General features: G+C 49.1%; 1 protein-coding gene across 5 annotated transcripts in view; it reads left to right on the forward strand.

The window, feature by feature from the left end:
* The window catches only part of UNC93A (unc-93 homolog A), a 36,420-nt gene extending 23,389 nt beyond the window's left edge, over positions 1-13,031 (forward strand). For all 5 annotated transcript variants that reach the window (XM_087425025.1, XM_087425024.1, XM_087425023.1 and 2 more), the window contains 3 exons: positions 1,415-1,550; positions 1,834-1,965; positions 12,385-13,031. In XM_087425025.1, coding sequence (XP_087281151.1) covers positions 1,415-1,550; positions 1,834-1,965; positions 12,385-12,650 — 534 coding nt within the window. In that variant the 3' untranslated portion in view covers positions 12,651-13,031. The remainder of the gene's footprint in view (positions 1-1,414; positions 1,551-1,833; positions 1,966-12,384) is intronic.
* The last annotated feature ends 14,681 nt before the right edge of the window (positions 13,032-27,712 follow it).

Below are 27,712 nucleotides of genomic sequence, written 5' to 3' on the forward strand. Positions count from 1 at the left end.
GGATGCCACAAACAGGGATGTTAGGGAATAGAGATCCTTTCTCCAGAAAGTGTTGGATAGGAGCTGGGTGTTGTAGGGGCTGGAGAGAGCCAGGGCCAAGGCTGGCCCAGTGAGCCTGCATCCCAGGGGCATCCCTCTGATTGCTCTCCTTATCCAGGAGCCTTTTCCTGCTTCATCGCCACCATGGCTCCCTCCTCGGCAGAGTTGCCAAATTAGCAAGATAAAAAGCAAGGTGCTCAGTTAAATCTGAATTTCAGATAAACCACGCATACCTCTTAGAAGAAGAATGCTGCGCTGGACTTGGGCATCCTAGATTTCCTCTGGAGTCCCTACTCCCGGGACAGTCTTGATGGACAGTCCTAGAGTTCCAGAGAGTAAGGACAAGATGGTCCCTTGGTGTGTGGACAGGGCCCCTAGTGTGACTTCAGCCAGTGCCCCCGCCATCCGGATGTAGTCGGCCCTCCTAGCCAGTCCCCTCTTCTGTGTGTCTGTCCTGATTCTGCCCAGGGCCAGGAGCGGTGGGCATGCACATGAGAGGTAAAGAGCTGGCAGCACAGGCTGACCCACGGTCCTGGTTGCGGGCCACTTCACACCTCACTGTCTTGTCGAGGAGCGTTTGCTTTCTTCTTGTCTCTATTGGGAGTCCATTCCCATTGATGAAAGTCCATTTACTTTCAATCTTCTTCTTTTTTATTAAGGCTTTATTTTTTAGAACAGTTTTAAGTTCACCCCACAAGTGAGAGGTGGGTACAGAGTTCTCATATACCTCCTGGCCCCACATGCACAGCCTCCCCATTATCAACATCCCCCAGCAGAGGGCACATTTGTTACAACTAATGAACCTACCCTGACACATTGTTATCGCCCCAAGTTCACAGTTTACATTAGGGTTCACTCTGGGTGGTGAACATTCTATGGCTTTGGGCAAATATATAACGACATGTATCCATCATTATAATATCCTACAGAGTAGTTTCACTGCCCTAAAAATCCTCTGTGCTCCGCCTAGATTCATCACTCCCCTCTGTCTTCTTTCAGATGTCTTATAGGCCGAATAGGAAACGCTCAACCCCACCAAGAATAGTTCAAATCAGTCCTTATATAAATAATAAGTATAGCACAACATATGGCAAAGGATATATGGGGGGAGTTTGCCCAGACGTCTGTCCAAACCATCCCTCATTAGTTCTTACCCAAAAGGGGATTTTCTTTACAAGCATCAGCATTGTTCTCCCTCCTTGGGAGCCAGAAAGCCTAGACAAAGGTTTCAGGCCACTTCAGCATGTCAGCTGTCACATGGCAGAACATGTCTGAGCATAAATTATATTCCAACCACCAACTGCGAGTTCAGAGCCAGCCCTCGAGGAGGCTTGAGACGAGCGGCCGCTAACGTCACTCTGTGCTTCCCCTCCAGTCGTACGTCACCTGCGCCTTGGGGATCCACTTTGTCGGCTACGCGATGATCTGCTTCTCGGCCACCAACGCGTTGTGCTCTGTGCTGTACGGAAGGATCTCCCAGTACACAGGCAGGATCGCTCTCTACATGCTGGGTAGGCATACACGTTTGCCAGATTCCAGCAAAAATGGCGACACACAGTATAAAGAGTGTGTGCCACTCGGAGAGTGGGTGTGAGGGCTGAGGGTGTATGTGGACTGCTTTGAAGTCAGTAAAGTCCCATAGAAATCCGTCCGAAGTGCACACACATCAGCCTGCACGTTCAGTGTCAAAATCCACCCGAAGAGATCAGTTTGGGGAATTTTAAGGAAACATTATTTATCTAAGACATGCTCAGCTGATGGCAGTGGTTCTTATTTCCCTCTGCACACTCACAGGCACGGTGGTCCACCTCTCCTGCATAATCGCCCTCTTGCTGTGGAAACCACACCCTAACCAGCTGGCTGTGTTCTTCGTATTTTCTGGCCTTTGGGGCACGGCCGACGCCGTCTGGCAGACACAAAACAATGGTGAGTGCCCAACACAGAGCATTTCCTGCTTAGATCTCCCTATCCTGTGTGGGGGACACATAGTGGGTGGAGGACCCGCGAGGGGAGACTTGGTGACGTGGTCGATCAGGGGAGAGGGGAGCAGATAATCAAACAGCCCAAGAGGGCTCCCGATTCGTATTCTGGATGTGAAATATTTTCTCTGAGCGTTTATTCATATCTACGATGCAAAAGAGAAAAATCACCCCTCGGTTCTTCAGGGAGAGATTCTCCTAGGGATGGGCATTGCCCTGCTCGAGTACAGGTGAGCTTCCACCCTGATGGAAGACTGCCTTTCCTAGCAATGGCAGTTCCTTCATGGCCTTCCATTTGAAGCATCTCTGAGTAGAGTGATCGCTCTCTGCATGCTTGGTGCTGGTATATGAAGACAAAGAACCCTTCACGGTGCTCTCAGTCAGCATGAGGAGAGGGATGCATAACTTCCGGAGCAGAAGAGCTTACAGGTTCCTATGATAATGTCTGAGATGGGGAGACGGTCATGTACCATTTGGAGCAGAAGAGCTCACAGGTTCCTATGACAACGTCAGAGCAGGCGGCACTGGGGCTTGGGGTGCTGTCAGTTTTCTGGGAGAACAAAGTGGGGGTCAGGAGGCGAGGTCAGTATGGGATTCATTCTTGACTGAGTCAAGTCCTGGCAGATGGTCCTCCAGGCAGAGCCATGGAGCAGAAGGAGGTCCAGGCAATGGGGAAGCTCCGGGAGCCTCGGGGGAGGCTGGGATGTCGGAAGGGAGCTTTCTCAGTCCATTCGGGATGACTTGACAGGACACCACAGACCAGGTGGCTTGTAAACAACAGACATTTATGTCTCACAGTTCTGGAGGCTGGAAGTCCAAGATCAAGGTGTTGGCAGATTCAGTGTCTGGTGGGGATCTGCTTCATAGATGGCTGTCTTCTCGTTGTGTCCTCACATGGGGAAGGGGCAAGGGAGCTCTCTGGGGTCTTTTATAAGGGCACTGATCCCATTTATGAGGGCTCCACCCTCACGACCTAATCACCTCCCAGACGCCATCTCCTGACGCCATCACATTGGGGTTAGGTTTCAGCATGTGAATTTGGGGGACAAAAGCATTCTGGCCACAGCACATGGGGAGCACTGAGGGTCAGGGTGGGTAGGAGTGCTGAAGGGGTGAGGTGGAGAGGCTGGCTGGCCTGACGTGCGGGTCAGGCATGCCTGGTGAAGGGTCCAGTTTTATTTAGCATCGGTGGAAGCAACAGAAAGGATTCACACCGGAGACGACACGGTCAGCTATGGGAGGTGATCGAGAGACAGAGTGCTGCTGGGGTACCTCAGGTGAAGACAAAACAGACCTGCAGCCATTGAGGCAGCAGCAGCGGGGCCGGGAGGGGGACGTGGGAAGAGAGGGCTCGAGGGGCAGAGCTTCCAGGATGGAATGCACAGGAGGGAAGGAAGCCCCTGCACCCAGCGGCTGGGGCGTGCGGGGACCACGGGGCAGCGCTCCCAGGGGCAGTGGCTCAGCATCTTGGTTCACAGGGCGGAAGTGTGAAGGGCAGACACGCAGATGGAGATGGCTGTGCTAGATGCACCTGCTAAGGGCCTTGGCTTCAAATGGGATGGAGAGAGGACATTGGTCAGCAAAAAGATTGGGGAGAGAGAGAGCTGAATGACGACCCGGAGAAAGCAAGCGGGGACAGGAGGACTGAGGAGGGGTTTCCCTTGACCAGGGGAGGGGCGCCCTTTATTTGGGCACCAGGGGAAGGAAGTCAGAATGAAGGACGCCTGGGAAATGTCACCGTGGGGAAAGGAGTTAAGAAAGTACATGCCTGGGAAACGTTATTTTCCCATGGAGCAATGAGCATCTTATAGATCACACTTATGGAGCATTTACAATGTGTGGGGACTGTAAGTCCTTTATGTAAATGCATTCACTCACTCAGCCCTGCCAGGGAGGCACTGCTCATACCCACACTCTGCAGAGCAGGAGACGGGAGCAGAGAGAAGTGAAGTCACTTGCAGAGGTCCTGGGCCATAAGGGGACAGCTGGGATTTGGACCTGGACGTCCAGCTTCAGCCCCCAGCCACAACCGTTATGTTTTGATGGATGACACATGGCAGCCTCAGCAGTCACTCGAGGTTGACGTTGGGAGTGAATAGAGCGGGGGTGAGAAGTGAGGCGGGGGATGGCTGCTGGGGGTGCTAAGGGGGCCTGACCAGGATAGCAGGGCTGGTGAGCAGCATTTACGCCAGCTGAGAGCGGGGAGCGCGTGCGGGCTGGCCCAGTGCCCTCGGATGCTCAGTGACCCAACAGAGCAAAGAGGAGGAGATGTGAGACGGCACCAGCCAGGGCTTACAGAGGGCGAGACTTGAGACGAAGGCATCCAGAGGTCAGATTGTGGGTGATCCTGTGTCTTGTGGGATGTGAGGCCACACAGGAGGATGGCAAGAGGGACACAGGAGAGGAGTAGCTGGCATCAAAGAGGTCAGAGGACCTGGGTCCTGAGAGCGAGAGCGTGAGGTGCTGGAAGGACAGAGTCTAGTCCTCGGCTGGACTATTGGAACCTAAGGTTTCAGGTGGAGGTGTGAGATCAGGATGTGCCGTGGGAGGGGGTGATGTGGAGTGTGAGTTCTTCCACTGAGCTAGGAGGACTGTTGTTGGATGGAAGCTGAAGTCACCCACGCAGTACAGAAAGGCAGGGATGGGTCGCAGGTGGAGCATGAGTGGCCAGAACCTGGGAGGAGAGGTCCTGCACGAGGCCCAGGGGCCCCGTGGAGTGCAGAGCAGGGAGGCCCGATGTGGAAGTCAGCGTTAAGCACCTTTTTGTTGGCTGGTTGGCTGTGTTGTCTAGAGTGAGATGCGCTATGGCTGGGACCCCTGTGAGAGAAGAAGGATGTGGGGTGTGGGTGACAACACGTGGAGGACAGGTGACCGGAGGGTTACATCTTGGGGGTGGTTGAAAGTGGCTGGGATGAGGACTTAGGGTGGGAACCCTTAGACCTGCGTTTCCCACAAACCCCTCTAGATTCCTGGCGTGGGGAAGGGGTGTCGGAGGCCCCAGGAGATGAGCCGTCTGTGTGTCTGGCAATCTGCAGATTGCTGAGATGCCTCTTGGGGAGCCTAGGAGCTGGATCTGGCACAGAAAAAACCCTCTTCCTTTAGAGACCTCACCGTTCCACCCATAAACACCTGGGGACTAGAAATCAGGTCAGGCCAATCCACACACAAGCCACAAGCCAACGTTTCCAGGGACAAGAGGCCTGGCTGGTATCCCCACATCCTTGGATGACAGGTGCACGTGACCTCATCCGTCACAGACTCAATGCTTTAGGGCGGCTCCCTCCTTGCAATCTTGCGGTTGTTGCGGCTTATGCAACAGCTGAAAAAATATCTTCAACAAACCTAATGCTGGTGAATTTGAGGGATTTGGGTTTCACAATCCTTTCTCAGTCATACAGGTGGCTTTGGTGAAGTTTGAGCCAGATGACAAACGTGTGTTTGGCTCAGTGCGGTAATCTGGTGTGTTTGGATCAAGGGCATACCTGGAAGCAGAGACTACAGCTGTTCACAAGCTGGACTTGCAATATTGCTGAAGAGAAGAAACATTGGTTCAGCAGAGGAGGGAGACACAGAAACTCACGTTAGCTTTTCTCGGCAGTTCAGAGTTACAAACCAGTGACAGGGCACCTTACCTGTCAGAATCCGGGGCATCTTACCCAATGAGCTTCAGGAGAGAATTTCTTTCAACATCCCCATGGAGGTGTGCAAGACACCAGTATTTTACTGAACACTCCAAATGCATATGCCCTCTTGCTATCTAAAACGTTAGCTGATGTTTCTGAATTCACTTCAATTTCAAAAAGTATTTATACATTAAAAGTCAAGTAGGGGATTGGGGTAAGTAGCTACAATACGCCATACAGTAGTTCTCCAGGTGTTTCAAATGATTGCAATAAATATACTTGGTTTTCTTCCTCTCTGAGAGATAGGAACAAACGCTTTACTTCACTCTCCCTTTCTTTTCATGGACATAAGAGACGGTCAGGCAAAGCCTTTGTCAAGACTGTACAAAGTTGCATAATGTCCAGTGAATGGCTTGGATATTCAAGCCCAATGAATGACTTGCATAAAGATTCCCTTGGATGCTAATTTAAAATGAATTATTTCTGTCTTTTTGTCCAGATAAAAAGTAATTTTTTTCAAGGAAAATAGGTTGTTGGGGAAAATTGTTCTTTTCATATATTTGCGAATTTCTCTTGGACTCGACACTCGCAATCGTCTCAGCTAGGTGTGATGTTTCAATAACTGAATTCCTCGCTGGCTGGCTCCACCTGGATCTCAGAACTGGCCCCCTGCAGTCTGGCACATCCTAGGGTCTCTATTTTTTTAAAAAACTGGAAACTTTATGTAGCTTTTCCCGCCTCCCAAGAACAGCTCTCTCTCATTTTTGTTTTTCTTAAACAGCAAGTTAGATTTCCAATCCTCTTCTCTCTGAATGTGTGTCTCTCTTTTAAGAAAATACGTGAGCCACATACTTTCCTAATTAATGAAACTGAATACAATTCAGTGCAATTTAAGCCTCCTTTTCAGTCATCCTGTCTCAATGTAAAAACTGATCATTACAGTTCTGCAACTTAGAAGCAGATCAGATGACAGAACCACACGAGCCGCTCTGTCCCCAGGCGGAGTTGTGCAACTTGCTGATCGCTACTCCCTCCCCACTGGGCTCCAGGAGTTCCTTCAGCCTCGGGAGCAGTAGATCTGGGCCAGTAACTCCTATCTGTTTATTCATCCTGACAGTTCATGAAAGATGGGTACCGTTGCCATAACAACCCTTACACGCCAATGCGCTGCATCTATGATTCAGAATGTCTGGTCTAAAAATACTCTCTGGCCCTGTTAGAGGCCGAAGGGGCTATTTTCGGGTTGATGGACTCAGAAGGTCTGACTCCACTTACATGCCCTGTTCATTTAACCTGTCTTTTCCAGCCAAATGAGACTAACTTGTCCACGTCCCCTCGTCCAAGGACAGGAGTCAGCTTCTGGTCACTTCCACCCAGTGCCTTCCCTGGAAGATGAGGTAGACAGGTCAGGCTGGGAGCAAGGCTTTTCTCTTTTTAAACAAACTTTTTATTTTGGAATAATTTTAGATTTACAGAAGAGCTGCACGGATAGTACAGAGCGTTCCCATACACAGTTCACTCAGTGTCCCCTCACGCTAACGTCTTACAAAACGGTGGTACATTTGTCCGAGCAAAGAAATGGACATTGGTACCTGACGTAACTAAACTGCAAACTTTATCTGGATTTCTCCATCCCCAGCTCCAGGATCTCATCCAGGAGACCACGTTGCATTTAGTCTTCACATCTCCTTTGTCTGGTCTGTGACAGCGTCTGATTTTCCCTTGTTTTTCGTGACCTTGACACATTTGAAGAATACTGGTCAGGTATTTTGTAGGTTGTCTCTTAATTTGGGGTTGTCTGATGTTTTCTCCTGATTAGGCTGGGTTATGGGTTTCGGGGAAGAAGACCCCAGAGTGAAGTGCCTTTCTCATCAGGGGACATATGGCAGCAACATGACTGATCACTGGGGATGTGAACCTTGATGGCTGGTCAACCTGGTATCTACCAGCCTTCTCCAATGCAGAGTTGCTATTTTTTCCTTTCCACAGCCAATTTTTTGGAAGCCAGTCACCAAGTCTAGCAATCACCAAGGGGGAGGTAATTAATGTCCACCTCCTGGAGAGGGGGTGTACACATAAAGGATGACATGGTTTCTAGTCCCTCTTGCGGACAGAGTGAGATGTGTGTACATGTACCGATGTTATCTCTGTTTATGTCTGTATCTACTCTCTGTATGTATATTAAATAAGGATGAGTTCACACTGATGTCCCGACTCGACTCTAGCACCACGGGCCATTCTAGCTACCCCTTGATGACATGTCACTTCTCTGATAGTGAGAAACCTGGCCCCCACTATGCACCACATTACATACTGGTTCAATCCTAGTGTACATGTAATGTAACTTCAGAATCATTGGAATATTGTTTTTAGCCTACTTTTCTTTTCTTTTTAATGTCTTTCCGCTCTGCCCACCATATCCTTACCTATTGAAATTTGACACAATTAATATGCTGCTTTCTTTATGTTTAGATTAAAATAGGAACCAGATCATGAGTAATTTCCTGAAAAACCTGACTTTGCTTAATCGTGACTGGGTCTGCCATCTCTTCCTTCAGGCTGGGCCTGAAGTCACTCGTGCATGTTCCCAAATGGGGTAAATAGATCTGCCCCAGATTCCCTTCTCTGCATTTTCTGGAACAGCATTCTGGCTGCTGATATCAGGGTCCGTTGTCTTGCTCCTTCTGCTGGCTCTGATCAGCTTCTTTTGGACAGAACCACGCATAGGAGGGCTTCTGGCCTCTTGTCCAGTTGCCACACATCTTCTTCAGTCTCCTCAGTTCTGTTGTACAGCCAGAGGCACAGCTGGCTTTCCCGCCAACTTCTGGGTCCCGGGTCCTCTCTTCCTGATGCGCTCCTCCTGCCTCCCAGACATGCTGAGCTTATATTGACCACAAGGGTGTGGAATAGCAGACATTCTGGACCTCTCTTCCCTGCTGGGGGACCTCATCACTCAGGGTCAAATTTCAGAATCGGACACAGAGAATGTCAAGTTCTTCCTTCAAGCTCATAAAAAAACTCACAAAGTTCAGGAGTCCATGGCTACTTAAGAGGTTGAACTGGACTTGAAACAACCAGAGCCTGAACAGGAGAGAGAAAGCGGGGAGAGAGTCCCCTTATCCTGGAGCACAGTGATTTATAATCATCACAATCTGAATTTAACCTTGAAACCCTGAAAGATACCAACCTATAGACCAAAATGTTAGCTTAAAGCTAGAGTTGCCGCGTTACTGGGACACTCATGAAGCTGGGCTGCGTTGGCTCTGGTCCCACAACCTGCTAGAGGTGCAGTTGGACCTTCTTTGCCACAGAACATGACATAATCTACCACCAGTAGCCAGAGTGTCTCAACTCAATTTTCTTCCCTAGCGTCTTTTTAAGAGTCATCCTCCAAAGAAAGACAAGAGATCTTTAAAATAATCCTTGAAGCTGACTAAACCCCAGACTTTGCTGTTAGATTCTCTTTGCACATCAACGTTCATTGTGGTGGGCACTTTGCAGACTCTTAGACAAGAAGGGTACCTTCTGAGTGTTCCAAACAGCCTCTTGTTTTCCCAAACACACCTACATTATTTAAAATGTGTATCTTATCTTATCTCTTATATCTTTCCGATGGCCTCATCCCCCTGAGTCCCTCCCACGGTAGATGGACAGTTGAGTGACCAAATGCCAAGAAGAGTCTTCTGGGTGTTGACGTGTCTGGGCAGACGTGCAGGAGACCTTGCTGCTGACCCCAGTGCTGGCTGGGCCTCTCCTCCTACAACTCTCTCCCCTCCCCTTTCAAATGTAGGGGGAAAGGGACAGGGAAGGAAAGGGACAGAACGAAAGCTGAAAAAGAAAGTGTGTGACGGTTCCACCGTCAGCTTTCCCGCCCTGTAGGAAACAGTTCTAAGCAAATCTCCACAGTCCTGCAGACCTCAGCTGCCCCAGGGAACAACAGCTCCATGGTGCAGATGGTGTCTGGTCCCCCTGGGGCTGGGGGCGAGGGCCGTCTGTCCATCCTGCCCCATGCTGGGAGCCCACACGTGACATTTTGGTTCTCTCATTATCTCACTCGCATGCAGAGGTGGTGCCTTGCATGTCCCCGCTGTCTGCAGTCACACGTCCTGTATTGCCTCCACTCCCTCCCCGGGTGGGCTGTTCGGGTTATAACAGGAAGAGGAGGAGAGGAAGCCCAGCTCTCTCTTCCCTGGATTGCCCCACCACTTACTTGTGTTCTTATTTACCCTCTGAGAGGGTGTGTTGGCTCTTGCTGCTTTAGGTGTTGGTGTCCTATTCACCTATGAGGTCACCATCCATCTGTCAGTCCACTTAGTCATTCAGTAAGTATTTTTGCTGACTCTTTGATAGCATTGGAATGACCATTCTAGATAAGAATGGAGTCCACAGTCTAGCGGAGGACAAGTGGAGAAAAAATAATGAGTGGTGGGAAGGGTGTGAGAGGCCTGTCCGAATGCTGTGAGGAGGGCGAAGCCCTGAGGACGCTGGTGGGACGGCGGTCACGGAGAACTTGACAGAAGAATCACGGCGGGGGGTGCTCACCGGAGGAGCCTGTCACAGGCACAAGGCACAAGGCACAGGAGCGTGACCGGTGTGGCCATAGTGGGGGCATGGTGGACAGTGGCGGGAGGTGCTCTGAAGGGGCAGGGCCAGGTGGAGGGACCTGCCTCCATGATGAGGCTCTTGGTGTTCTTCCCCCAAAGGCAGGGGGCCACGGAGACTTCTCAGCACGGGAGTGACAGGACATATTTACATTTGAGAAAGATTATTCGAGGAACAGGCTGGGGGATAATTTGGAGTAGAGAAAGACTGGATATGAGGAACAGACTACTCTAGAGGTGACGACAGCTGAGGCAGTGAGCTGTTGAGATGGGACAGACAGCCTGGATTGGCGGGAAAACCCAAACATCTGGGAGTCCAAGTCTAAAGAAAGGGCCGTGAACTTCACAAGAGCAGAAATCATGCCTGTCTCTGCATTTACAGAGCTCAGTGCCATGATTGTTGCCATATGGTAGGTGCTTAATAAATGCTGGGATGGATGGACAAAATAGACCAGACAGTGGTGTTGGTGGATGGAGGAGGAGAAGAGGGGGTGTGAATGCAGTTTGCGCGACTGTGGGAGAGACACAAGTTTGCTTCCCAGCTGAAGGGGAGGAGGTAACCAAGAGTCAGGTGGAGGTCCAGGAGAGCGGCTCGAACTGATGGTGTAATGTCCCCAAGGAGACAAGAGCGAGTGGGCCCTTCCTGGGCCTTGGTGGAAGGAAGGAGTCCACAGGGAGACGGGTCAGCGATGGTGGCTCAGGAGGGGCAGTGTTCTTTGTGAGAAGGCAAGTCCATCGGCCGAAAGGAGAGGGTGTGGTGACCTGGGCAGCTCAGGAGAAAAGAGAGGGATGGGGCTGGCCCCAAACATTGGCCGGGATGCTCAAGACAGTCCCTATGAATCAACTCTTCTCTGTTGAACACTGTCACCTTCCTAACTATCTTCCAGACACATCTGCCTCCTGGCTCACGTCATGGAGATGAAGATTCTTCCAGTTCTCATCCGGGTATATCAAAAATTTTACCACGCTGTGAACAGGAAACAAAAAATCATTTACTTTCATCTAGAAGCATCATCAGACTGTACTAGCTTGCTGGGATGCCATAACAAAGTACAATAGATGAGGCGGCTTAAACAACAGACATTTATTCTCTCTCAGTCCTGCAGGCTAGAAGGTCTGAGATCCAGGTGTCGGCAGGGCTGGTTTCTCCTGAGGCCTCTCTCCTTGGTGTGTAGACGGCCATATTATCTCTGTGTCCTCTGTGCGCTCTGCTGTTGGCGGCCTGGGTTCGGATCCCAGGCGCGCACTGATGCACCGCTTGTCAAGCCACGCCGTGGCGGCATCCCATATAAAGCGCAGGAAGATGGGCACAGATGTTAGCCCAGGGCCAGTCTTCCTCAGCAAACGAGGAGGATTGGCATGGGTGTTAGCTCAGGGCTGATCTTCCTCACAAAAAAAATAAATAAATAAATGCCCCACTTCCAAGTATGGTCACATTCTGAGGTCCTGGGGGTTAGGATTCCAAAATATGGATTTTTGAGTGGACACAATCCAGCCCCTAACACAGACTCGGGTCATTTCTCTCCCAAACCTTCCGGCAACCACCTGAGGGCTCTTTAGTCCTTCCATCAAAGCAGGCACGGAGTGCTCTGACCCTACAGTCTTGCCTAGCTGAATTCTTTTGCTCTTAAAGTTTGCACCTACCATATGGATAGGAATGAATGTCCCATATAATGGTCATTCCGTTACTCCACTGTGGTCACTGGAAATTCTGAGGCTGAAATCACTTATCTCATAAGCCAGTGTGCAGTCTCTGCCGACATTCTCTAGTGAAAGAATAAACGTCTTTGACTGATAGAAGCCTTCCCTTTGTCTTCCCTTGTGCATGCTGACAAGCAGCCACACCTCCTCTTACACAAGTCAGATCTCCAAGCTTTGTTTCTCTCAGCTACAAAGTGAGGGGTCCCTCCAGGGCTACCATTTCATGAATTCTCCGTTTCTTGTATATATGATGGTTCTTCACTGCTAGAGAACGTCGCTTGACTTGCTATAATCCACCATGTGAAATAGTTCTGCTTTTTAAAAAGGAAAAGGTCTTGTTGAGGATATGGGGCAATGGGAAAGGTACACTCTTCTCAGCAATAGTCGAAAGGATTATCCGAGGTTTCACAGCAGCCTCTTCCTCCCGTCTCTCCTTCACAGTTCTCTATGGCGTTCTGTTTGAGAAGAACAAGGAGGCCGCCTTCGCTAACTACCGCCTGTGGGAAGCCGTGGGGTTCGTCATTGCATTTGGATACAGCACGTTTTTATGCGTCTATGTCAAACTCTACATTCTCCTCGGGGTCCTGAGTCTGACCATGGTGGCATATGGAATTGTCGAGTATGTGGAGTCCAAGAACCTGGCCCGGCCACTGGCGGGAGAAGAGACAAAACCAGCAGAGGAAGAAGAAGTACAGACAAGACTGTGAAAGCAGCCACCCCATGGGAGGTGATCTCGGAGGGCATCAGCAAGAGTTTTATTTGAAGATGCCTCAGAGTTTAAAGTTGATTCTTCACAACTATTTCAGCAATAGATGGCCATTCTGAAGACATAAAAAGGTTTCATTTCTCATGTAATTTTTTTTCTATTCTATCAAATTTTCCATCCACCATCTCATCAGTAGAGATCAAGAGGATCCATGAAGGAATCAGTTACTTTCAGATACAAAAGAAAAAAGTTTAGGGTCCAATCAGCCAACTGGAACTTGTTTAGAATCATAGAATCAACAACTTACATTTGTTTTTGTGGTTGTCATTGTTGTGTTTAAGAATTGGAAGGCTGTTTAAAATAAAGCAGTCCAACACCATAATTTTCCAAGTGTGTAAACTGACATCCAGGCAGGTCAGCTGACTACCTCCCAGAGTCAGTAAAGGCAAAGCCGGAGTAGGGTTTACGTCTCTTGAGACTTATGGAGTATGAGTTTCTAAATAAATGCAATTATGTCATGGACTTAACTCCTGTCCTAACAGTTTTATTCTAAATACTCACCTAGGTCATATACACAAGTTACAAATAAGTGATTTAGCATGCTGTAGACCATTGGAAGTCTTCAAAAGTAATTTCAAATAAGATACAACATATAAGACTAATAACATGAGGGCCGGGCCCGGTGGCGCAGCAGTTAAGTGCATGTGTTCCGCTGCGGTGGCCCGGGGTTCACAGGTTCGGATCCCGGGTGCGCACTGATGCACGACTTGTCAGGCCATGCTGTGGCGGCGTCCCATATAGAGTAGAGGAAGATGGGCACGGATGTTAGCCCAGGGCCGGTCTTCCTCAGCAAAAAGAGGAGGATTGGCATCGGATGTTAGCTCAGGGCTGATCTTCCTCACAAAAAAAAACAAAAAGACTAATAACATGATAAAACCGGACACAAGGTGTATTTGTTATGTGTTGTGTGCCCATCTTTCAATCAGTACCTACGCCCACCAACAGTCTTTTCCATTCCTCACCTTCCTTAATGGCTGGGAAGCACAGTAATACTGTCCACTGCCTTCTTCGAGCGCTTCTTTCCTTTCTGTGATGGCCTGTGGCCTCTGACACTCCTTGACAGGGTTCCCTGTGGTTTTTCTCTTCTCTCCTCTCACCCCAAGATGCCTCCTTCCCCCACCCCTCCTCAACCTCTGCTCCTCTCCCAGGCTTCTTTTTGCACGTCCTGTGAAGGTGCCCTCGCACATCCTCCACACTCCCCTCTTGTCTGTGGACAGCCCCCCGTGTGGCCCGGCCCCCACCCCAGCCTGCACTCCTCCAGTCCTAAAGCAAACCTGTCGTGTCAGTGTCCTGTTTAAAACCCTCAGTGGCTCCCGTTTTCAACAAGGCAAGTTCTTTAGTCAGGCCCAGGGCCCTCCAGGAGGCTGCCAGCCTTCTCTCAAGTTCCCTCTTTCCTCTAGACCTTCACTCAACACTTCCTCTACCTTGAATACCTTCCTGCCCCCAACACCAATTCACCAAGCTTGATGAAGCTTGATGTCACCAAGACCCATGGGCTGTCCTCATAGCCTATCTAACATACACTTTATTATGTTTATTTTTGGGGTGAGCCTCTCCCACTACTAGACCTTAAGCTTTCCAATGTCTAATATGTAACACTAGTAGGCACATAATGAGTGTTTGTTGAGTGAAGAAAATGTATCAAGAATTCAAAGAATCATTAACCCATCTTGGCCTCTCCATGAAACACCCGTCAAACCCCAGCCCCTTCAACCCCTCGTTCATTCATTCGCTCATTCAATGCTGGCTGGGCCCCTGTCATGCTGGACGTGCAATGGTGAGCAAATACGGACACGGTCCTTCCTCCACACAGACGGTTTTCAGCCAAGTGAGGAGACAGGTGTTGATCAAATAAATACAAAATTCCACCTGCTCCGAGTGAGCGTGTTCATGGCCTCCCAGACGTCACTCGCCTGCCTGTTAGGATCCCGCCTTGACCCCAGCTTCTGTGGCGGGTGGCACTCCTCTCCGTCAGCCAGGCTCAACTGTCCTTCAGCACCTTCTCCCTCCACTGCCCGTGGGGTCGGGGCAGGTCCTGGGGTGCCTCCTCCACTTCTCTGACCAGTCTTCTCCGGCCCTTCCACGGACCCACCACCCTGCTCCACACCCTCCCTAGCCTCACTGTTTCCTGACTTCGCTCCTCCCTGCAGGGCGCCAGTCCCTCCCATCCGCACCCGACTGATGACTCCACCCTGCAGCTCAGCCCCTGTGAGGGTTCCCTCTCATCTAAAGATCAACATCTGCATCTCGACCATGACTTTCCAGGCCCTTGGTGACTTAATCCCAGCCACCTCTTTTGCCTTATGTCCATGTCAGCCAAACTTAACTGTTCAATGTGTCTCTGAAGTGCCTGGTTCTTTCTTTGTGGGCCCTTAGCTCGTGCTACTCTTATGTCTATCCAAACCACTTTCATCCTCTCGAATGAAATGGCATTAACTCCCAGGCACGAATGAAATGCTATAACTTCTGGAAGTCCTCCACAGTCTTCTCAACAGAGCTGGGTCCTCATCTGCTCTAAAACTCTCAACTCTGTTTTCTTCCCCTTTCCGCCCCTTTATTGCAGGCTGCCTCATGTCACATTTGTTTGCAGGACACCTGAGCATCTTTGCATTTCCCACAATGTGGAACTTGGGTCATTTCACAGAGAATCAAAGCTCAACAAGTATGTGTACAGAAGGCCTCAACGAGGGGTCCAGGACATGCACTGTCCGCTCCAATCTGCAGGGTTGGGTTCCTGTAAATAAACCATGTGGGGCTCTCAGAGGCCAACCGGGTCTAAGACGGGCTGATTTGGAACTGATCTCTGGTTACTCACTCAGCTCAGAGCATTTGAAAGTGAGATGTCCTAACTTATTTAGGAACCCCACGTACCTTCCAGGAGGCCCTTCAAGATTACCCTAAAGACAACAGACCAGATTCTCCTGACCCCACCAGGCCCATCTCTGGAGACACAGATGGCACTTGGGAGTGTACCCTGTGGGAAAGGAGCCACAAGCTGAGAGGAGAGTCAGGAAGTTCACGCATGACCCTGGAGAGACCTCTAGACGGAGGTGTTTAAATTGGTGTCCCAGGGTCAGAGCCCAGGAACAGAGAGGAGCACATGCAGTCCTAAGTTTTATTTTATTTATTATTTTTGGAAGCCTGGGAGGAGCCCTCAGCGATTGTGGACATTGGGCATGGTCTCATGTGTGGGGTGGCTCGCCGTTGAGCATCTGATTGAGCTGTGTGCTGAGCTGACCTGCCTTAAAAGGCAAAGACTAGCTGCTCAGTACTATTGCTGAGAGTACTCAGTTCCCCCTTAGCCCAGGTGCTGGTGCTGAGAGTGCTCAGTTCCCTCAGTACTATTGCTAGGAACACTCATTTCCTCCCGAGCCTGGGTGCTGGTGCTGGGAGTGCTCAGTTCCCTCAGTACTGTTGCTAGAAGTGCTCAGTTCCTCCCAAGTCTGTGTGCTGGTACTGGGAGTGCTCAGTTCCCTCAGTACTGTTGCTAGAAGTGCTCAGTTCCTCCCAAGTCTGGGTGCTGGTACTGGGAGTGCTCAGTTCCCTCAGTACTATTGCTGGAGTGCTCAGTTCCCTCAGTACTATTGCTGGAGTGCTCAGTTCCTCCCGAGCCTGAGTGCTGGTTCTGGGAATACTCTGCCCGTAGGGATCTCTCTGATGATCCATCACACACCAGAAAATGAGGAGAATGTGGGCAGAGAGGCCAGGTCTTGAACTCCAGGCCCAAAGATCAAGCTTCTCCCAATTGTAGGGAGCAAAGTCTATTTCTGTGTAAGAAGTGATGTGGAACAGGGCTGCATCTCCAAGTGTCCCTGAAACAGAGATCTCAGCGGTTTGAAAGACCTCACTTGAGGCTAAAGGATCTGCAGAACTCTGATCAGATGGCTGAACACATTATCTTGTTTTGCTACTGTTGATGCTCGCAGGAAAATGTGCCAGACGACACCTCTGCCAGGAGCCCAGGTCTCTGCAAGTGACCAAGAGGGTTTCAAGCCAAGCCCACAACAGGGCACACAAGGGCTGTCTGGTTGTTTGGAGAGCAGTTGGCTGGTGCTATCGGATGCTCACGATGAACAGCTCTTTCCCGTCTGCTGTGCACCCGCCCGGCTTCTTGGTCGGGCATCCTGGCTCTTCCTGGGGGACTGCCTACAGCATTAGGGGCTTTTCTTTTCTCTTTATCCTTTGAACTTTTTGATGAGGAGAATCTGTGAATGTGCCCAAGAACCCTGGTGTGAGGTCTAGAGAAACAGTCCTCACAGCTCTTGTCTCTGCCTGTCGGTGGGTGAAGGATGGATGGTCTGTCTCCTTGGTCATGTCAATATTGCCAGCCTGGCACGTGCTTGTTAGGAATGCTGAATTGTAGCAGCAACTAAATTATTTAATCTTGTTCTCAGTATTCCATTTGTAAAATGAAAATATTCCTACCTCATAAAGAATCATTAGGACAGTGTGTTATCGTAGAAGACTGTTAGAGCTATGCAATGGAGCAGTAAGAAGAATGACCACCCCATAAGACTCAGGATTAAATACAACGCTGTTTTGTGAATCCCTAACCCTCAGTGGAGTTACTACAAAACCTCGATTGGATTTGATCCAGCCATCGTAAACCTGTTGGCCCAACTCCAGGGCTGTGCATCAAACATATTCTTTTATTACTTGCTCAGACTAATTAATGAGGGCAAGATTTAAAAGCATACAATGTAGGAATGTATGTCACACTATGTTATAAAAAATTTCCTAAAAATTAAGGGTATATCTAAAAGAAAACTGTTAAATATAGAAATAACTTATTTCAAGCTAAAAATAATAAAGAGAAAATGAATGCGTCAGAAATCTAGGCAGTGGCAGCTATAGGTATACTTACTAGAGTTTACTAAAAGGACTCCTAAATTTACTAGCAGCCAAGGCAATAAAAATACACAGATTATACAATAGTCATTATTTGATGAAAGGAGGCTTATGAGTGTTTAAAAAGAGATTAATTTTCTAGATACTAAAGTGTAAAGAAATGTTCATCCCAGTTCCTAACTGAAGCACGTGACAAGCACAGAGGACACTGTCTGATGGAGGTTTTTGTGTGTTTTATGGCAGTTTAGTCATTGTGATCACTGATCAAAGCTGAGGGCCTGCAATTGGAATGTGGTTCTGAGAACAGGTTGGGCAGGGTGAGCTAATGAGGGCTAGGAGGGTGGCTCTCCAACGAGGTAGATTTGGTCACTTTCTGCCACACCCTCCAGGAGACTAGAATTTTCTACTCCAAAGCCTGAAGGCCTTCAGGGATCCTAATCTTAACCCCTAACCCAACCCTGACCCTAACCCTAACTCCAACCCTAACCCCTAACCCTAACCCTAACTCCAACGCTAACCCTAATCCTAACCCTACCCTTAACCCTGACCCAGACCAGATTAGGGTCTCCTCCAACCTGGGTTTATTCAGTGAGTGAGCGAAAGTACACACAGCATTTAACTACAGTCAGAGAGACAATAACAAAACAAAATGAGAGAGTTAAAAAGTACTCAGGTATTTGACAATCTTTTCCAGTTTTATGTCCAAGTTTTCCCTCCTGAGTCCCTTTCTAGGCCCAAGTCAAAACTGCCCTCTACAGGTGCTGGGCCCAACTCCAGCTCCCTGCAGAATTGTCTCTCAGAAGGGCACTGCCCTCCCTTCTTCCCCGGCCACAAGACCCTTTCACGGCCTCTCCCGGGCGCCCACAGTCTGTGTGGGTCTGTGTGCGTCTCCCCAGCCCCTGCTTCCCTGAGGGCTTCCTACTGCTTCCTTCCACTACTTCCTCTCCAGCTCCAGGCCCAAGCTTCCTGGTTTTCTCCAGTGTTAAATATTTGAAATATTAATCTAATTACAAAGGATGCATCTACTGTTCCATCTCAGATGAACTTTGATTCTCCGTCCCCACGTGCTGCAGTAAGATGAGGTTTTGCACGCAGACCAGACTGGACGCACGCGTTGTTCTGGCCACCTGCATTCATGTCTCGTGACTACTGGCCTCCAGACACCCCGCTGCGCGTCCTGGGTAAGTGAGCCCAGGAGGGGCGATCGTCTTGTGAGCACATGGGCTCTGTGCTGCAGGAGAGCCCCCCAGCCCAGGGGATGTGACGGCCTCTCCCCAGGATCATCATTGCCTGCACTCTGAGCCCTTGACCGCCTGCAGGCCTTCCGCGTGCCTTAGCTCATTTCATCCTCAGGACCCTGGGGCATCTCTGACCCAGGGGGCCTCCGCCCTCCGCAGATGCCCAGGCCCCTGCCCAGGGGTCCTGCTCCGGCCAGTCTGGGTGGAGCCTGAGCATCAGCATTTGTAAACAGCTCCCCCTGGTGGTCTGACTGTGTAGCCACCGTGTGAGGCTAACAGCGTTGATTTTACACCATGTTATTTCTCTGCTCTTGCTGCGGCATGCTCGCTTAACTGGCTCACGGCACGTAAAGTCCGTTTCTAAAAGTTGTAAATCTTTTTGAAGACTTCCTGGGATTAAAGATATTCCTGATTATTATTATTGTCATTACTGCAGTTCATGACACATGATGTGGCAGGATTCCATTGCCCCTTGGATACCATGAAACAACATAAAAATAATAAGAGTTTCACCAACATTTAGCCAAACAGCCTAGCGAAACGACTCCTAAGTAAATGACCCTGTGCCTCGCTCTGCCTGGAGCCCCTGGGCAGCAGCAAACACCTTGGCGATCGGTGGCCTCTTACTTCCTGGTCTCCAGCCTCAGCCGTTCCCGGGACGTGAACAGTAAGCCTTTCCTCATCCCACCCCAGCCCCCTGCGCCACCCACCCTCCACCTGCCTCCACCCCACCCCTCTGGAATTCCCTGCCTGCTTCTAAGCCCCATGCAGACACGCTGGCGTCCCAAGGCTGACCAGGGTGGTGGCTTCCCTGGTGTCTGGTCCCACTTCTCACTCAGCAGCCTGTCGACAACCGCCTCCTCTCCCGTCAAGATCACCCTCCCATGAAGAGCCACTCGCAAACATCACGCCAGCTGCCCCAGCTGGGCTCCTCGCCGACCCCTCAGCACCCCAACTGCCGCCCCCCACCAGGCACCAGCCCTGTTGATTTTGCTTTTTGGAAATCTTCCAAACCCCTACTCTCCCATGGTAGCTGTTGATCCATAACCCACTCAACAATCTCTCGAAGTGCCAGAACGACACACTGTTTGCCCTCCTCAGCACCCACTGAGCATTGCCACTCTCCTTCAGGAGGGAACCTGTGCGCCTTAGCTGGCACACAGGACCCTCTGTGATTTGGGCCAGTCTTGTCCTTGCTCCCATCCCTGTAGTATTTTCCCAAAAATATAAATGTAAATTTCTCTCACATCTCTATCTTTGCAGTTAACGCTAGCTTTATTAAAACTTGTTCCTCCTCCTAACTTTGCCTGGCTGACCAATTTAGTGCTCCAAATTCAGCTTAGATGTCACTTCTTCTGGGAAATCTTTTTAAAACTGCCCTGCTCCCTGCAAGCAGCAACCTGCCTGGGTCAGGTGCCCTTCCAGTGCATTCCAGAGCGTTCTGCCCTTTCTTCCACGCTGGCTCTTACAGCTCTTCCCATAATAACAGTCTGTCCCATGTCTGTGCCCTCGAGCGTGAGAGTGAGAAGGGGGCAGATCACAGAAATCTGGAGCAGCAATCAGACAATTTTCCTCTCTCTCCTCCTTGTTCTTTCCTCCCCTGGGTTCAGCACCCCACAGGGGCAGGAGATCTGGAGAGAAGCGCGTGTCCAGTGGGTGTGGTAAGCAGGAGACAGCAGAGTGCGTGGAACCACATGGTCCTTGCTTTTCCAGGCCACCCACACTCCCCATCCAGCGAGCGGACACGCCACCATCCTCACTGCGGACACGCCACCATCCTCACTGCGAGAAGCAGGGGACAATGGCAGCTACATGGTGCCCCCTGGTGGGCGGCGGCAGCCACTGTCGCCTTAACAAACGCGTGGGCAGAGAAAGGTCTGTCCTCCCCTCCCAAGAAGGTGAAAAGACCCGCTCCTCACTGTCACCTGGCATTACTAAAGCACAGCTCCAACCCCTATCGTGAATGTTCCCAGCTCACCCTCCCCTGGCTCAGTGCCCTGTTTATTATTTCTCTTAGGAGAGCACATAAATCTGACTCTCAATGAGACACTCCCTCACCTCTTCTCCCTGATTTCCTTACAAAAATAAAACAAAATAATAACTACAAAGGCTTTCCTGCCAGGCTGCTTTGCAAGGTAAAGCCTCTCACCCAGGAATTCTAAAGCAAATCATTCATCTACTCGGTTATATCTGCGTCTACCCTTGGGGTGTTTCTACACAGTATGAAGCATTCCTTAATTAGAGAAGAATTCTTTCCCTCCAATCTCTGGCAATGTGGGGTTTCTATTTCTTCCTCTCCAGCTATTGCCCTGAAGGTGATGAGTGACACTAAACTATGACCTTGACATCCACGAGGATCCACCTGGACAACCTGAAAATGTCCCGGTGGGCGCCAGTGTTCATTGCACACGCGGTGAGCCATGCAGTCCACAGATAAAATTCTGAGGCCAGTGTAATGTCTTTAAAGAAAAGCCAATTTGGGAATATTTATGGTTAATATAGAGCCGTGGACCTCATTCAACACTCCAAGTACAGTGAGGACGCCCAGTGCCACCATTTTGAAGGTCCTTTCCACCCGCCCCCGCTGATGCTTTCTCCTGTGCCCACCTTGCTCTCCCGCCCAGCACCCCCGTAGCTCTGCTCCACGGCACGGTTTTAAAGAAGGCATCCTGATTTCTGCTGTCCCAGCGACCTTTCCTGAGACTTTACCTTCCATTCTTGACCCCAATAAATTCCGAGCGAGCTCATCTTGAACAATTCTTGTCACACAAGGAGATGATCTAGTAGGCAAATTCGAACGTATATGTTCATTCATTCAACAAGTATTTATGAAGCACTGGCTAAGTGCCAAACATTGTTCTAGGCATGCTTGATGCAGCAGTGAACAAAACAGCAAAGTTTTGCCCTCAAGAAATTTCTCTTCTAAACGAGTAACGTACTAAGTCATCGGGGGGAGAGCAGTGTGAGGGTAAGACAGGATGCGGTGTCAAGACCGATGCTCCTGTAGAGGGAGAAGTTGCTCTTCTGCGTTGAGTGGAAGTGTCAGCTTTTCTAATAAGGTGATGAGGGGAGAATCAGGAGGTGCCCAGCAGAACAGAGCCCTGTCACATAAAGGGGAGCCGCTAACAGTCTGAGGCAGCGCAGTGCGTGTGGGGATGGTCAGATGTGAGGCCAGAGAGGAGCCAGACCGGATCATGTAGGGCCTACAGTCCAAGGTAAGACTGGATTTTATTCTGAGCAACATGGGAACCTGTGTCAGTTTCCTGTGGTGCTGTACCAAAGAACCACTATTTGGGGTGGCTAAAACAGCAGGAATTTATCCTCTCACAGTTCTGGAGGCCGGAAGTCCAAAATCGAGGTATCGGCAGGGCCGGCTCCCTGTGAAGGCCCTAGGGCAGCATCCTTCCTGCCTCTTCCAGTTTCTGGTGTCTCTGACAGTCCTGGACGTTCCTTGGCTTCTAGCTGCATCACTCCAGTCTCTGCCTCTGACATCACGTGGCCATCTTCCCTCTGTGTGTCTGTGTCAGCACGTGATGTTCTCTCTGTGTCTGCCTGTCTCTGTGTCTCTTCTCTTCTTATTATTAGGACAGCACTCATCTTGTATTACAGGCCCACCCTATCTAGTATGACCTCATCTGAACTAATTACACCTGGAACCACCCTATTTCTAAAGAAGGTCACATTCTTAGGTTCTGGGAAGGACATGAATTTTGGAGGGAGTCACTATTCAACCCAGTACAGAACCCACAGAGGAGTGACACGCAATGACTTGATTTTAAAAGGCTCACTCTGTCTGCTGGGTGGAGAAGACACAGTCAGGACAAGGGTGAAACAAGAAAGTTCAATTAGGAAGCTATTGAATCTTCCCAGCAAGAAGCAACAGTGGCTGGCACTAAGGTGGTCATGATGACAGTGGAGGGGTAAGAAGTGGTCAGACTCAGGATATACTTTAAAGGCACAGTCTACAGGATATGCTGAAGTGGAGAAAGAGAGCCAAGGAAAATTCCAGAAGTTTGGCTCAACAAAGAACTGGAAAAATGAAGTGGCCATTGACTTAGATGGGGAAAGCCTGGCAGAGAAGCAGTTTGGTGGGGTAAAAAATCAAGAGTTGGGTGTTGAGTATGTTAGTTTTGATGTGTTATTAGACATCCAAGTGGTTTCGTTGAGTGGCAGTTGGATACATGAGGCTGGAATTCATGGGGGATATCACATGGAGAAAGATGAAGTTGGAAGTCATCACCATATGGAGGATATTTAAAGTCATGGCACAGGAAGGGAGACCAATGCTGAGTGGATGGCATGGAGGAAAACAAAGAGCTGGAGTCTCAGTCCTTGCATCTTCCAGGCTTCTGAGGTCAGGGTGAGGAGCAGGAGCCAGGAAAAAGTGACCAGTGGGGTAAAAGAGAACCCCTGAGAGAGTGACATCACAGAGCCCAATCGAAGTGTTCCGAAAGACGGAGCTGGTGATGGCGACGATTGATGGTGTGTTGCTCAGATGTGGATGGAGGATGGATCGTTGATTTGGCAATGATGAGGTCACTGGGGTCCATGGCCAGAGCAGCTCAGTGGAATTTTGGAGGATGAAGACCTGAACTGAGTGGCTCAAAGAGAGTAGAGAAGTGTAGACGGTGAAGATCTCCACCACTTACCGAGGGTTTCTCCAGAAAAGAGGCACTAGCTAGAGCTTGACATGGGGTCAAGGGTTGTTACACAGTTGAAATAACGGGAGTTGGGAAGGACAGGGCATTAAGATAATTCTAGATCAAATTCCTCATGTAACATTGATGAGAAAAGCAAGGATAATCAGTAAAGTTGGTGACATGCTAGGTCACACAGCTGGTTAGTTGAAGAAATGGAACTGGATCTCGGATTCCTAACTCCTGGTCGAGGGTATTTTTCTGCTAAAAGGCTAGTTAATGATAATAACTCCAAATGCTGTTCTTCAGCTGAGATATACACACTGAACGTTTTGGAACTTTTTATTGATTTCAATGTAAAGACAGGAAATGTACAATTATATGTGCACAGCTTGATAAATTGGCACAAACACACTCATGTAACCAGCACTTAGATCAAGAAGCAGACCACCACCAGCATAGACCTCTAGATTCATTTCTTTCACTCAATTTTTTGTATTTATCTCTTGATTAAGTTTTTATTATAAAAACATCATGTTCTTGTAAGTCCTTCAACCAATACTGAAGCGATGATGGTAGTAAATAAAAGTCCATTCTCAGTAAATATTTACCGTCCTTCCAACAAACCAGATGCTGTGCTAGCTGTGGGTTTTCAGTGACTGTTTACTGGCAAAATGTCAAGGGCTTGGTCACTCATTGGGAGGATCTTTGGGGGGCAGAAAAGATTTCCAAGTTCCCTTAGATCAAGCTACTTTTCATTCTCTCTCCTTGGGCTTGGTAGATGCTAGAGGAAATTCTTTTTCCATCACCCACCTGGGGTGTGGGTCTTTGTGCTCGCCTGCGGGGTAGGACTGAGGAATAATAAAATAGTGAAAGTTTTATGTATGAGTTCAGAGTTTCCTTGGACTTCACCAAAATTCTAGATATAACATCATAATGAATACAGCCCCTCCCTTCTTGATCCTATCAGAGGAGGACATGTAAAATAAGTGTGTCCTGGTGCAAAGAGCAGGCTTGAGGATGAGGTTGAAGATGAGGTTAGACTGATGCCGTAGGCGTGGACATTTGCTAGGCCCACATCCCTGAAGGAGAGAGCCCCAAAGGGCATTTACTTCAGCGTGAAGCAGAGATGGAAGGTGGTCCTGGATCAACGCTGCTGCTGAGAGTGAACGTGCCTCTGGGTCAGTTCTCTGATCACAACGGCCAGAATCCGTGTGGTCGGTTACTAGGAGGCACTGAGCCGCCTGAAGCCTTTCCCTGTCTGAGGAGGACCTGGGATCCCATGGAGGATGCAAGCCAAGGAGAGAACTGAGCCCCGTGAGAAATTCAGAGAAATCATCAAAAGGAGGCCGAACATGGAAAAGAAACAGCTTGGAGAAATGTGTTTGCTCATAGTGCTTTTGGGGAAAAAACAACACATTTCCATTAGATAAGTGCACACTGCATTTTCTTTATTGTTTAAATGCCCTCAGCAATCTCCTCCAATCTTAATCGCTTGCCTCCTTTCTCAGCCCAGATGCTCCAGGTAGAGACTGATCGCGAAGTCTTAGAAGTTCATGTGAACATCTCAAATTGAAGGGGAAAATTAAAAATTGATGAACAAATTCAAGATTTATAAATTGCACTCAGCTAGATCATTCCAGGCCAGAAATCCTTACCTGTGTCTGGATGGCCTCCCCTGGCTGTGCACATCAGTCAAAACCATTGCCAAACCCATCCTTCATCTGATGCTCGTGAAGACAGTCGGGGAAGAACTTAATTATGCCTCGTTTTTACAAAATTTACCAGCACATAGGGCTGGAGGGTAGCATAAATAATTAACAACAAGTGAACACTTCTAACCGAAAAAGAAAAATGCCTTCTAGGCCACATATGATGAATTGCTTTAATTCTTGGTTTGCTAATTAGGAAATCTGCAATGTTTCCCTTTTGCTTGACGTAACTTAGACAATATCTTCGGTGTTGTGTTGTGCAGTTTTTATATAGTTACATGAAACAGTTTATTGGTCCTGAAAGGGTCCAACAGTGCCTGTAATTAAATAGACGGCAGCAAAATATTAAACATTAATCCACAGAGGTACTAACATCCCGGAGCCTAAATGAGCTGAGTACAAAAATCTACGTGAAGTGAAGCTCCCAGCTTTGAAATGTCAGACAGTCTTCTTCGGTTACCGTCATAAAGTCCACAAGCATCTCATGCACGGGCTGGAAGACGGAACAAGAATGTGTGAGCAGCCCACAGCCTTTGCTAGAAAGATGGATCGGACCAGGGTCGCTGGTTTAAACTTGGCTAAAACAAATAATAAAGATTCATTTTGGAAACTCCACTGTTTTTATGTAGAAATAATATATTTTGAGGTACCACTAGGGCAAAGCACAAGGGGATCCTGGGAAGCCCTCCAGAGGAGCCCATGGCCCCTTCTCATCTGTAGTCAGCAGCCCTGAGTCCTCAGGTCTGTAGGTGACGGGCCACTGAGCCCTTGGCTGTGTGTGGTTCCCATGAATAGAAGAAAATCCTCTGAGTGTAGACGAAGAAAGATGCAAATGAACCCTTGGCTCCACATCCTGCATGGGGTCCTGAGCCCTTGGCCCTGCCCCTGAGGCGATGACTGGCCCTCCTCTTTGCGAGGAGAGCGGGTTTGCATTGCTAAGCGGCCAGCACGTCAGCTTCCAGTCCTGCCCATTTCAACTGGGCTAAGCAGCTGCTGAAGAAAGACCACAAAAGCCACCCTCGGAATCAGGGCCTGACGAGAAGGCCTTCCTGCCTTCCTTGACACCGAGCCGGGCTCAGGGTGGCCCCAGTGCGTGCCGCCACCCCGGGACCCACCCCTTCTCGAGAGCACAGGGGTCCAGGGCCACGAGGAACAGTGAGTGTGTGTTCTGACTGCTGGGGTCACTGTACAGTCTAGGCTTCATGTGGACTGGAAGGGAAAGCATTCCCTCCCGACCTGGGTTGTATCCCTTCAGCATACTTTCAATCCAGAAAATACGTAGAGCGCCTAATGTGTGCTAGGTTGTAGCTATGTGAGGGCAAATGGGATGAACACAATTTCTGTGACAAAAGTTATCAAAGAGAAAGAGTTTAACTTAAATGCGCCCCATAGTGAGTGGGGAAATTCAACCGAATTCAACCAAAACATATTGAACTGCCAATGTTTTCCAAGAACTGAGAGATGCTAGGGTTATAAGACTGAGCAAGATAGTCTACTGGAAGGCAAATGGCTGTAATGTAACAGTTTTTCCATGAAGTAAGTGTGAAGCAGTGTGGGCCCCAGAGGAGGGGAGGGGAGTCCCCGCGGTGGGGAGGAAAGAAGGGCATCGAGTGGGCCTTGAAAGCCAGGATGGCTCCGACATGCAGAGAAGGAGGAGCTCTGGGCTGGGAAGGCAGCCAACCATTGAGGCCGGGGCCGCAGCTAGCGCCTTGTGTCTGGACTCGGGGCTCATGACCCTCCCCTGAGGGGCTGGGAAGTGGGGCTGGATGGGGCATTAGGCTGAGACGTGGAGCTGAGGACTCACGGTAAAGGCCGTGAATGCCACGCTAAGACGTGTGGCCTTCAGACGTAGGCAGTCGGATGTTGCTGAAGGCTCCCCAGTAGGCAGAAAACCCTGCCTTCCTATATTAGTTTATAAAGGGGCAAATTCAGCTCTGTAAGTCCTGGGACTACAGACAGAATTTTCTTCTCAAGTCAGTTCCATTCCACCAGTGTGTACTGAAGGTGAACACATGCTCTCAAGTCTGGGACAAGGAGATATTGGAAGTGACATTTGCCCTCGGGAAATGGGAGGTTTTAATGATAAAAAAGAACTTTCCTTATAATTGACACACCAAAAAATAGCACATTGGCTCTGATTTCGAATAATAAAAAATTGTTCTGGGTTTAAGGCACTACCAACTTTTTTTCAGAAGAACATGTGTGTAGTATGGAGGAACACATTTTAGGTTGGCTAACTGAAAAAATGGGGCAAATAATATATAAGCATATTTTTTTAATGTGAGAAGAGTTCTATGTTCCGTATAAACTATAACCCACAACTATAAACTATATTGGGAAAGGAGGATGAACAAGACCGTGATCATTTCTAAGCCAAATGACTGAGGGTGACTCTTCTCTGTAAACTGGCTTCACCTGCCTAGAAAAATTATACAAGAGGCTACAGCTACTGTTTGTTCCTCTTTAGTAAAAATGGAATGTTTTCTATGTCTAAACAACTAACTTCTAAATTTGAAAATTGCTATGCTAAGCAGTGTGAAATATCAGTTGTGTGTATGAGTTTTCTGT

Source organism: Ceratotherium simum, chromosome 38 (assembly GCF_057802395.1).
Source record: "Ceratotherium simum simum isolate JZ-2026a chromosome 38, ASM5780239v1, whole genome shotgun sequence".
NCBI lineage: Eukaryota > Metazoa > Chordata > Mammalia > Perissodactyla > Rhinocerotidae > Ceratotherium > Ceratotherium simum.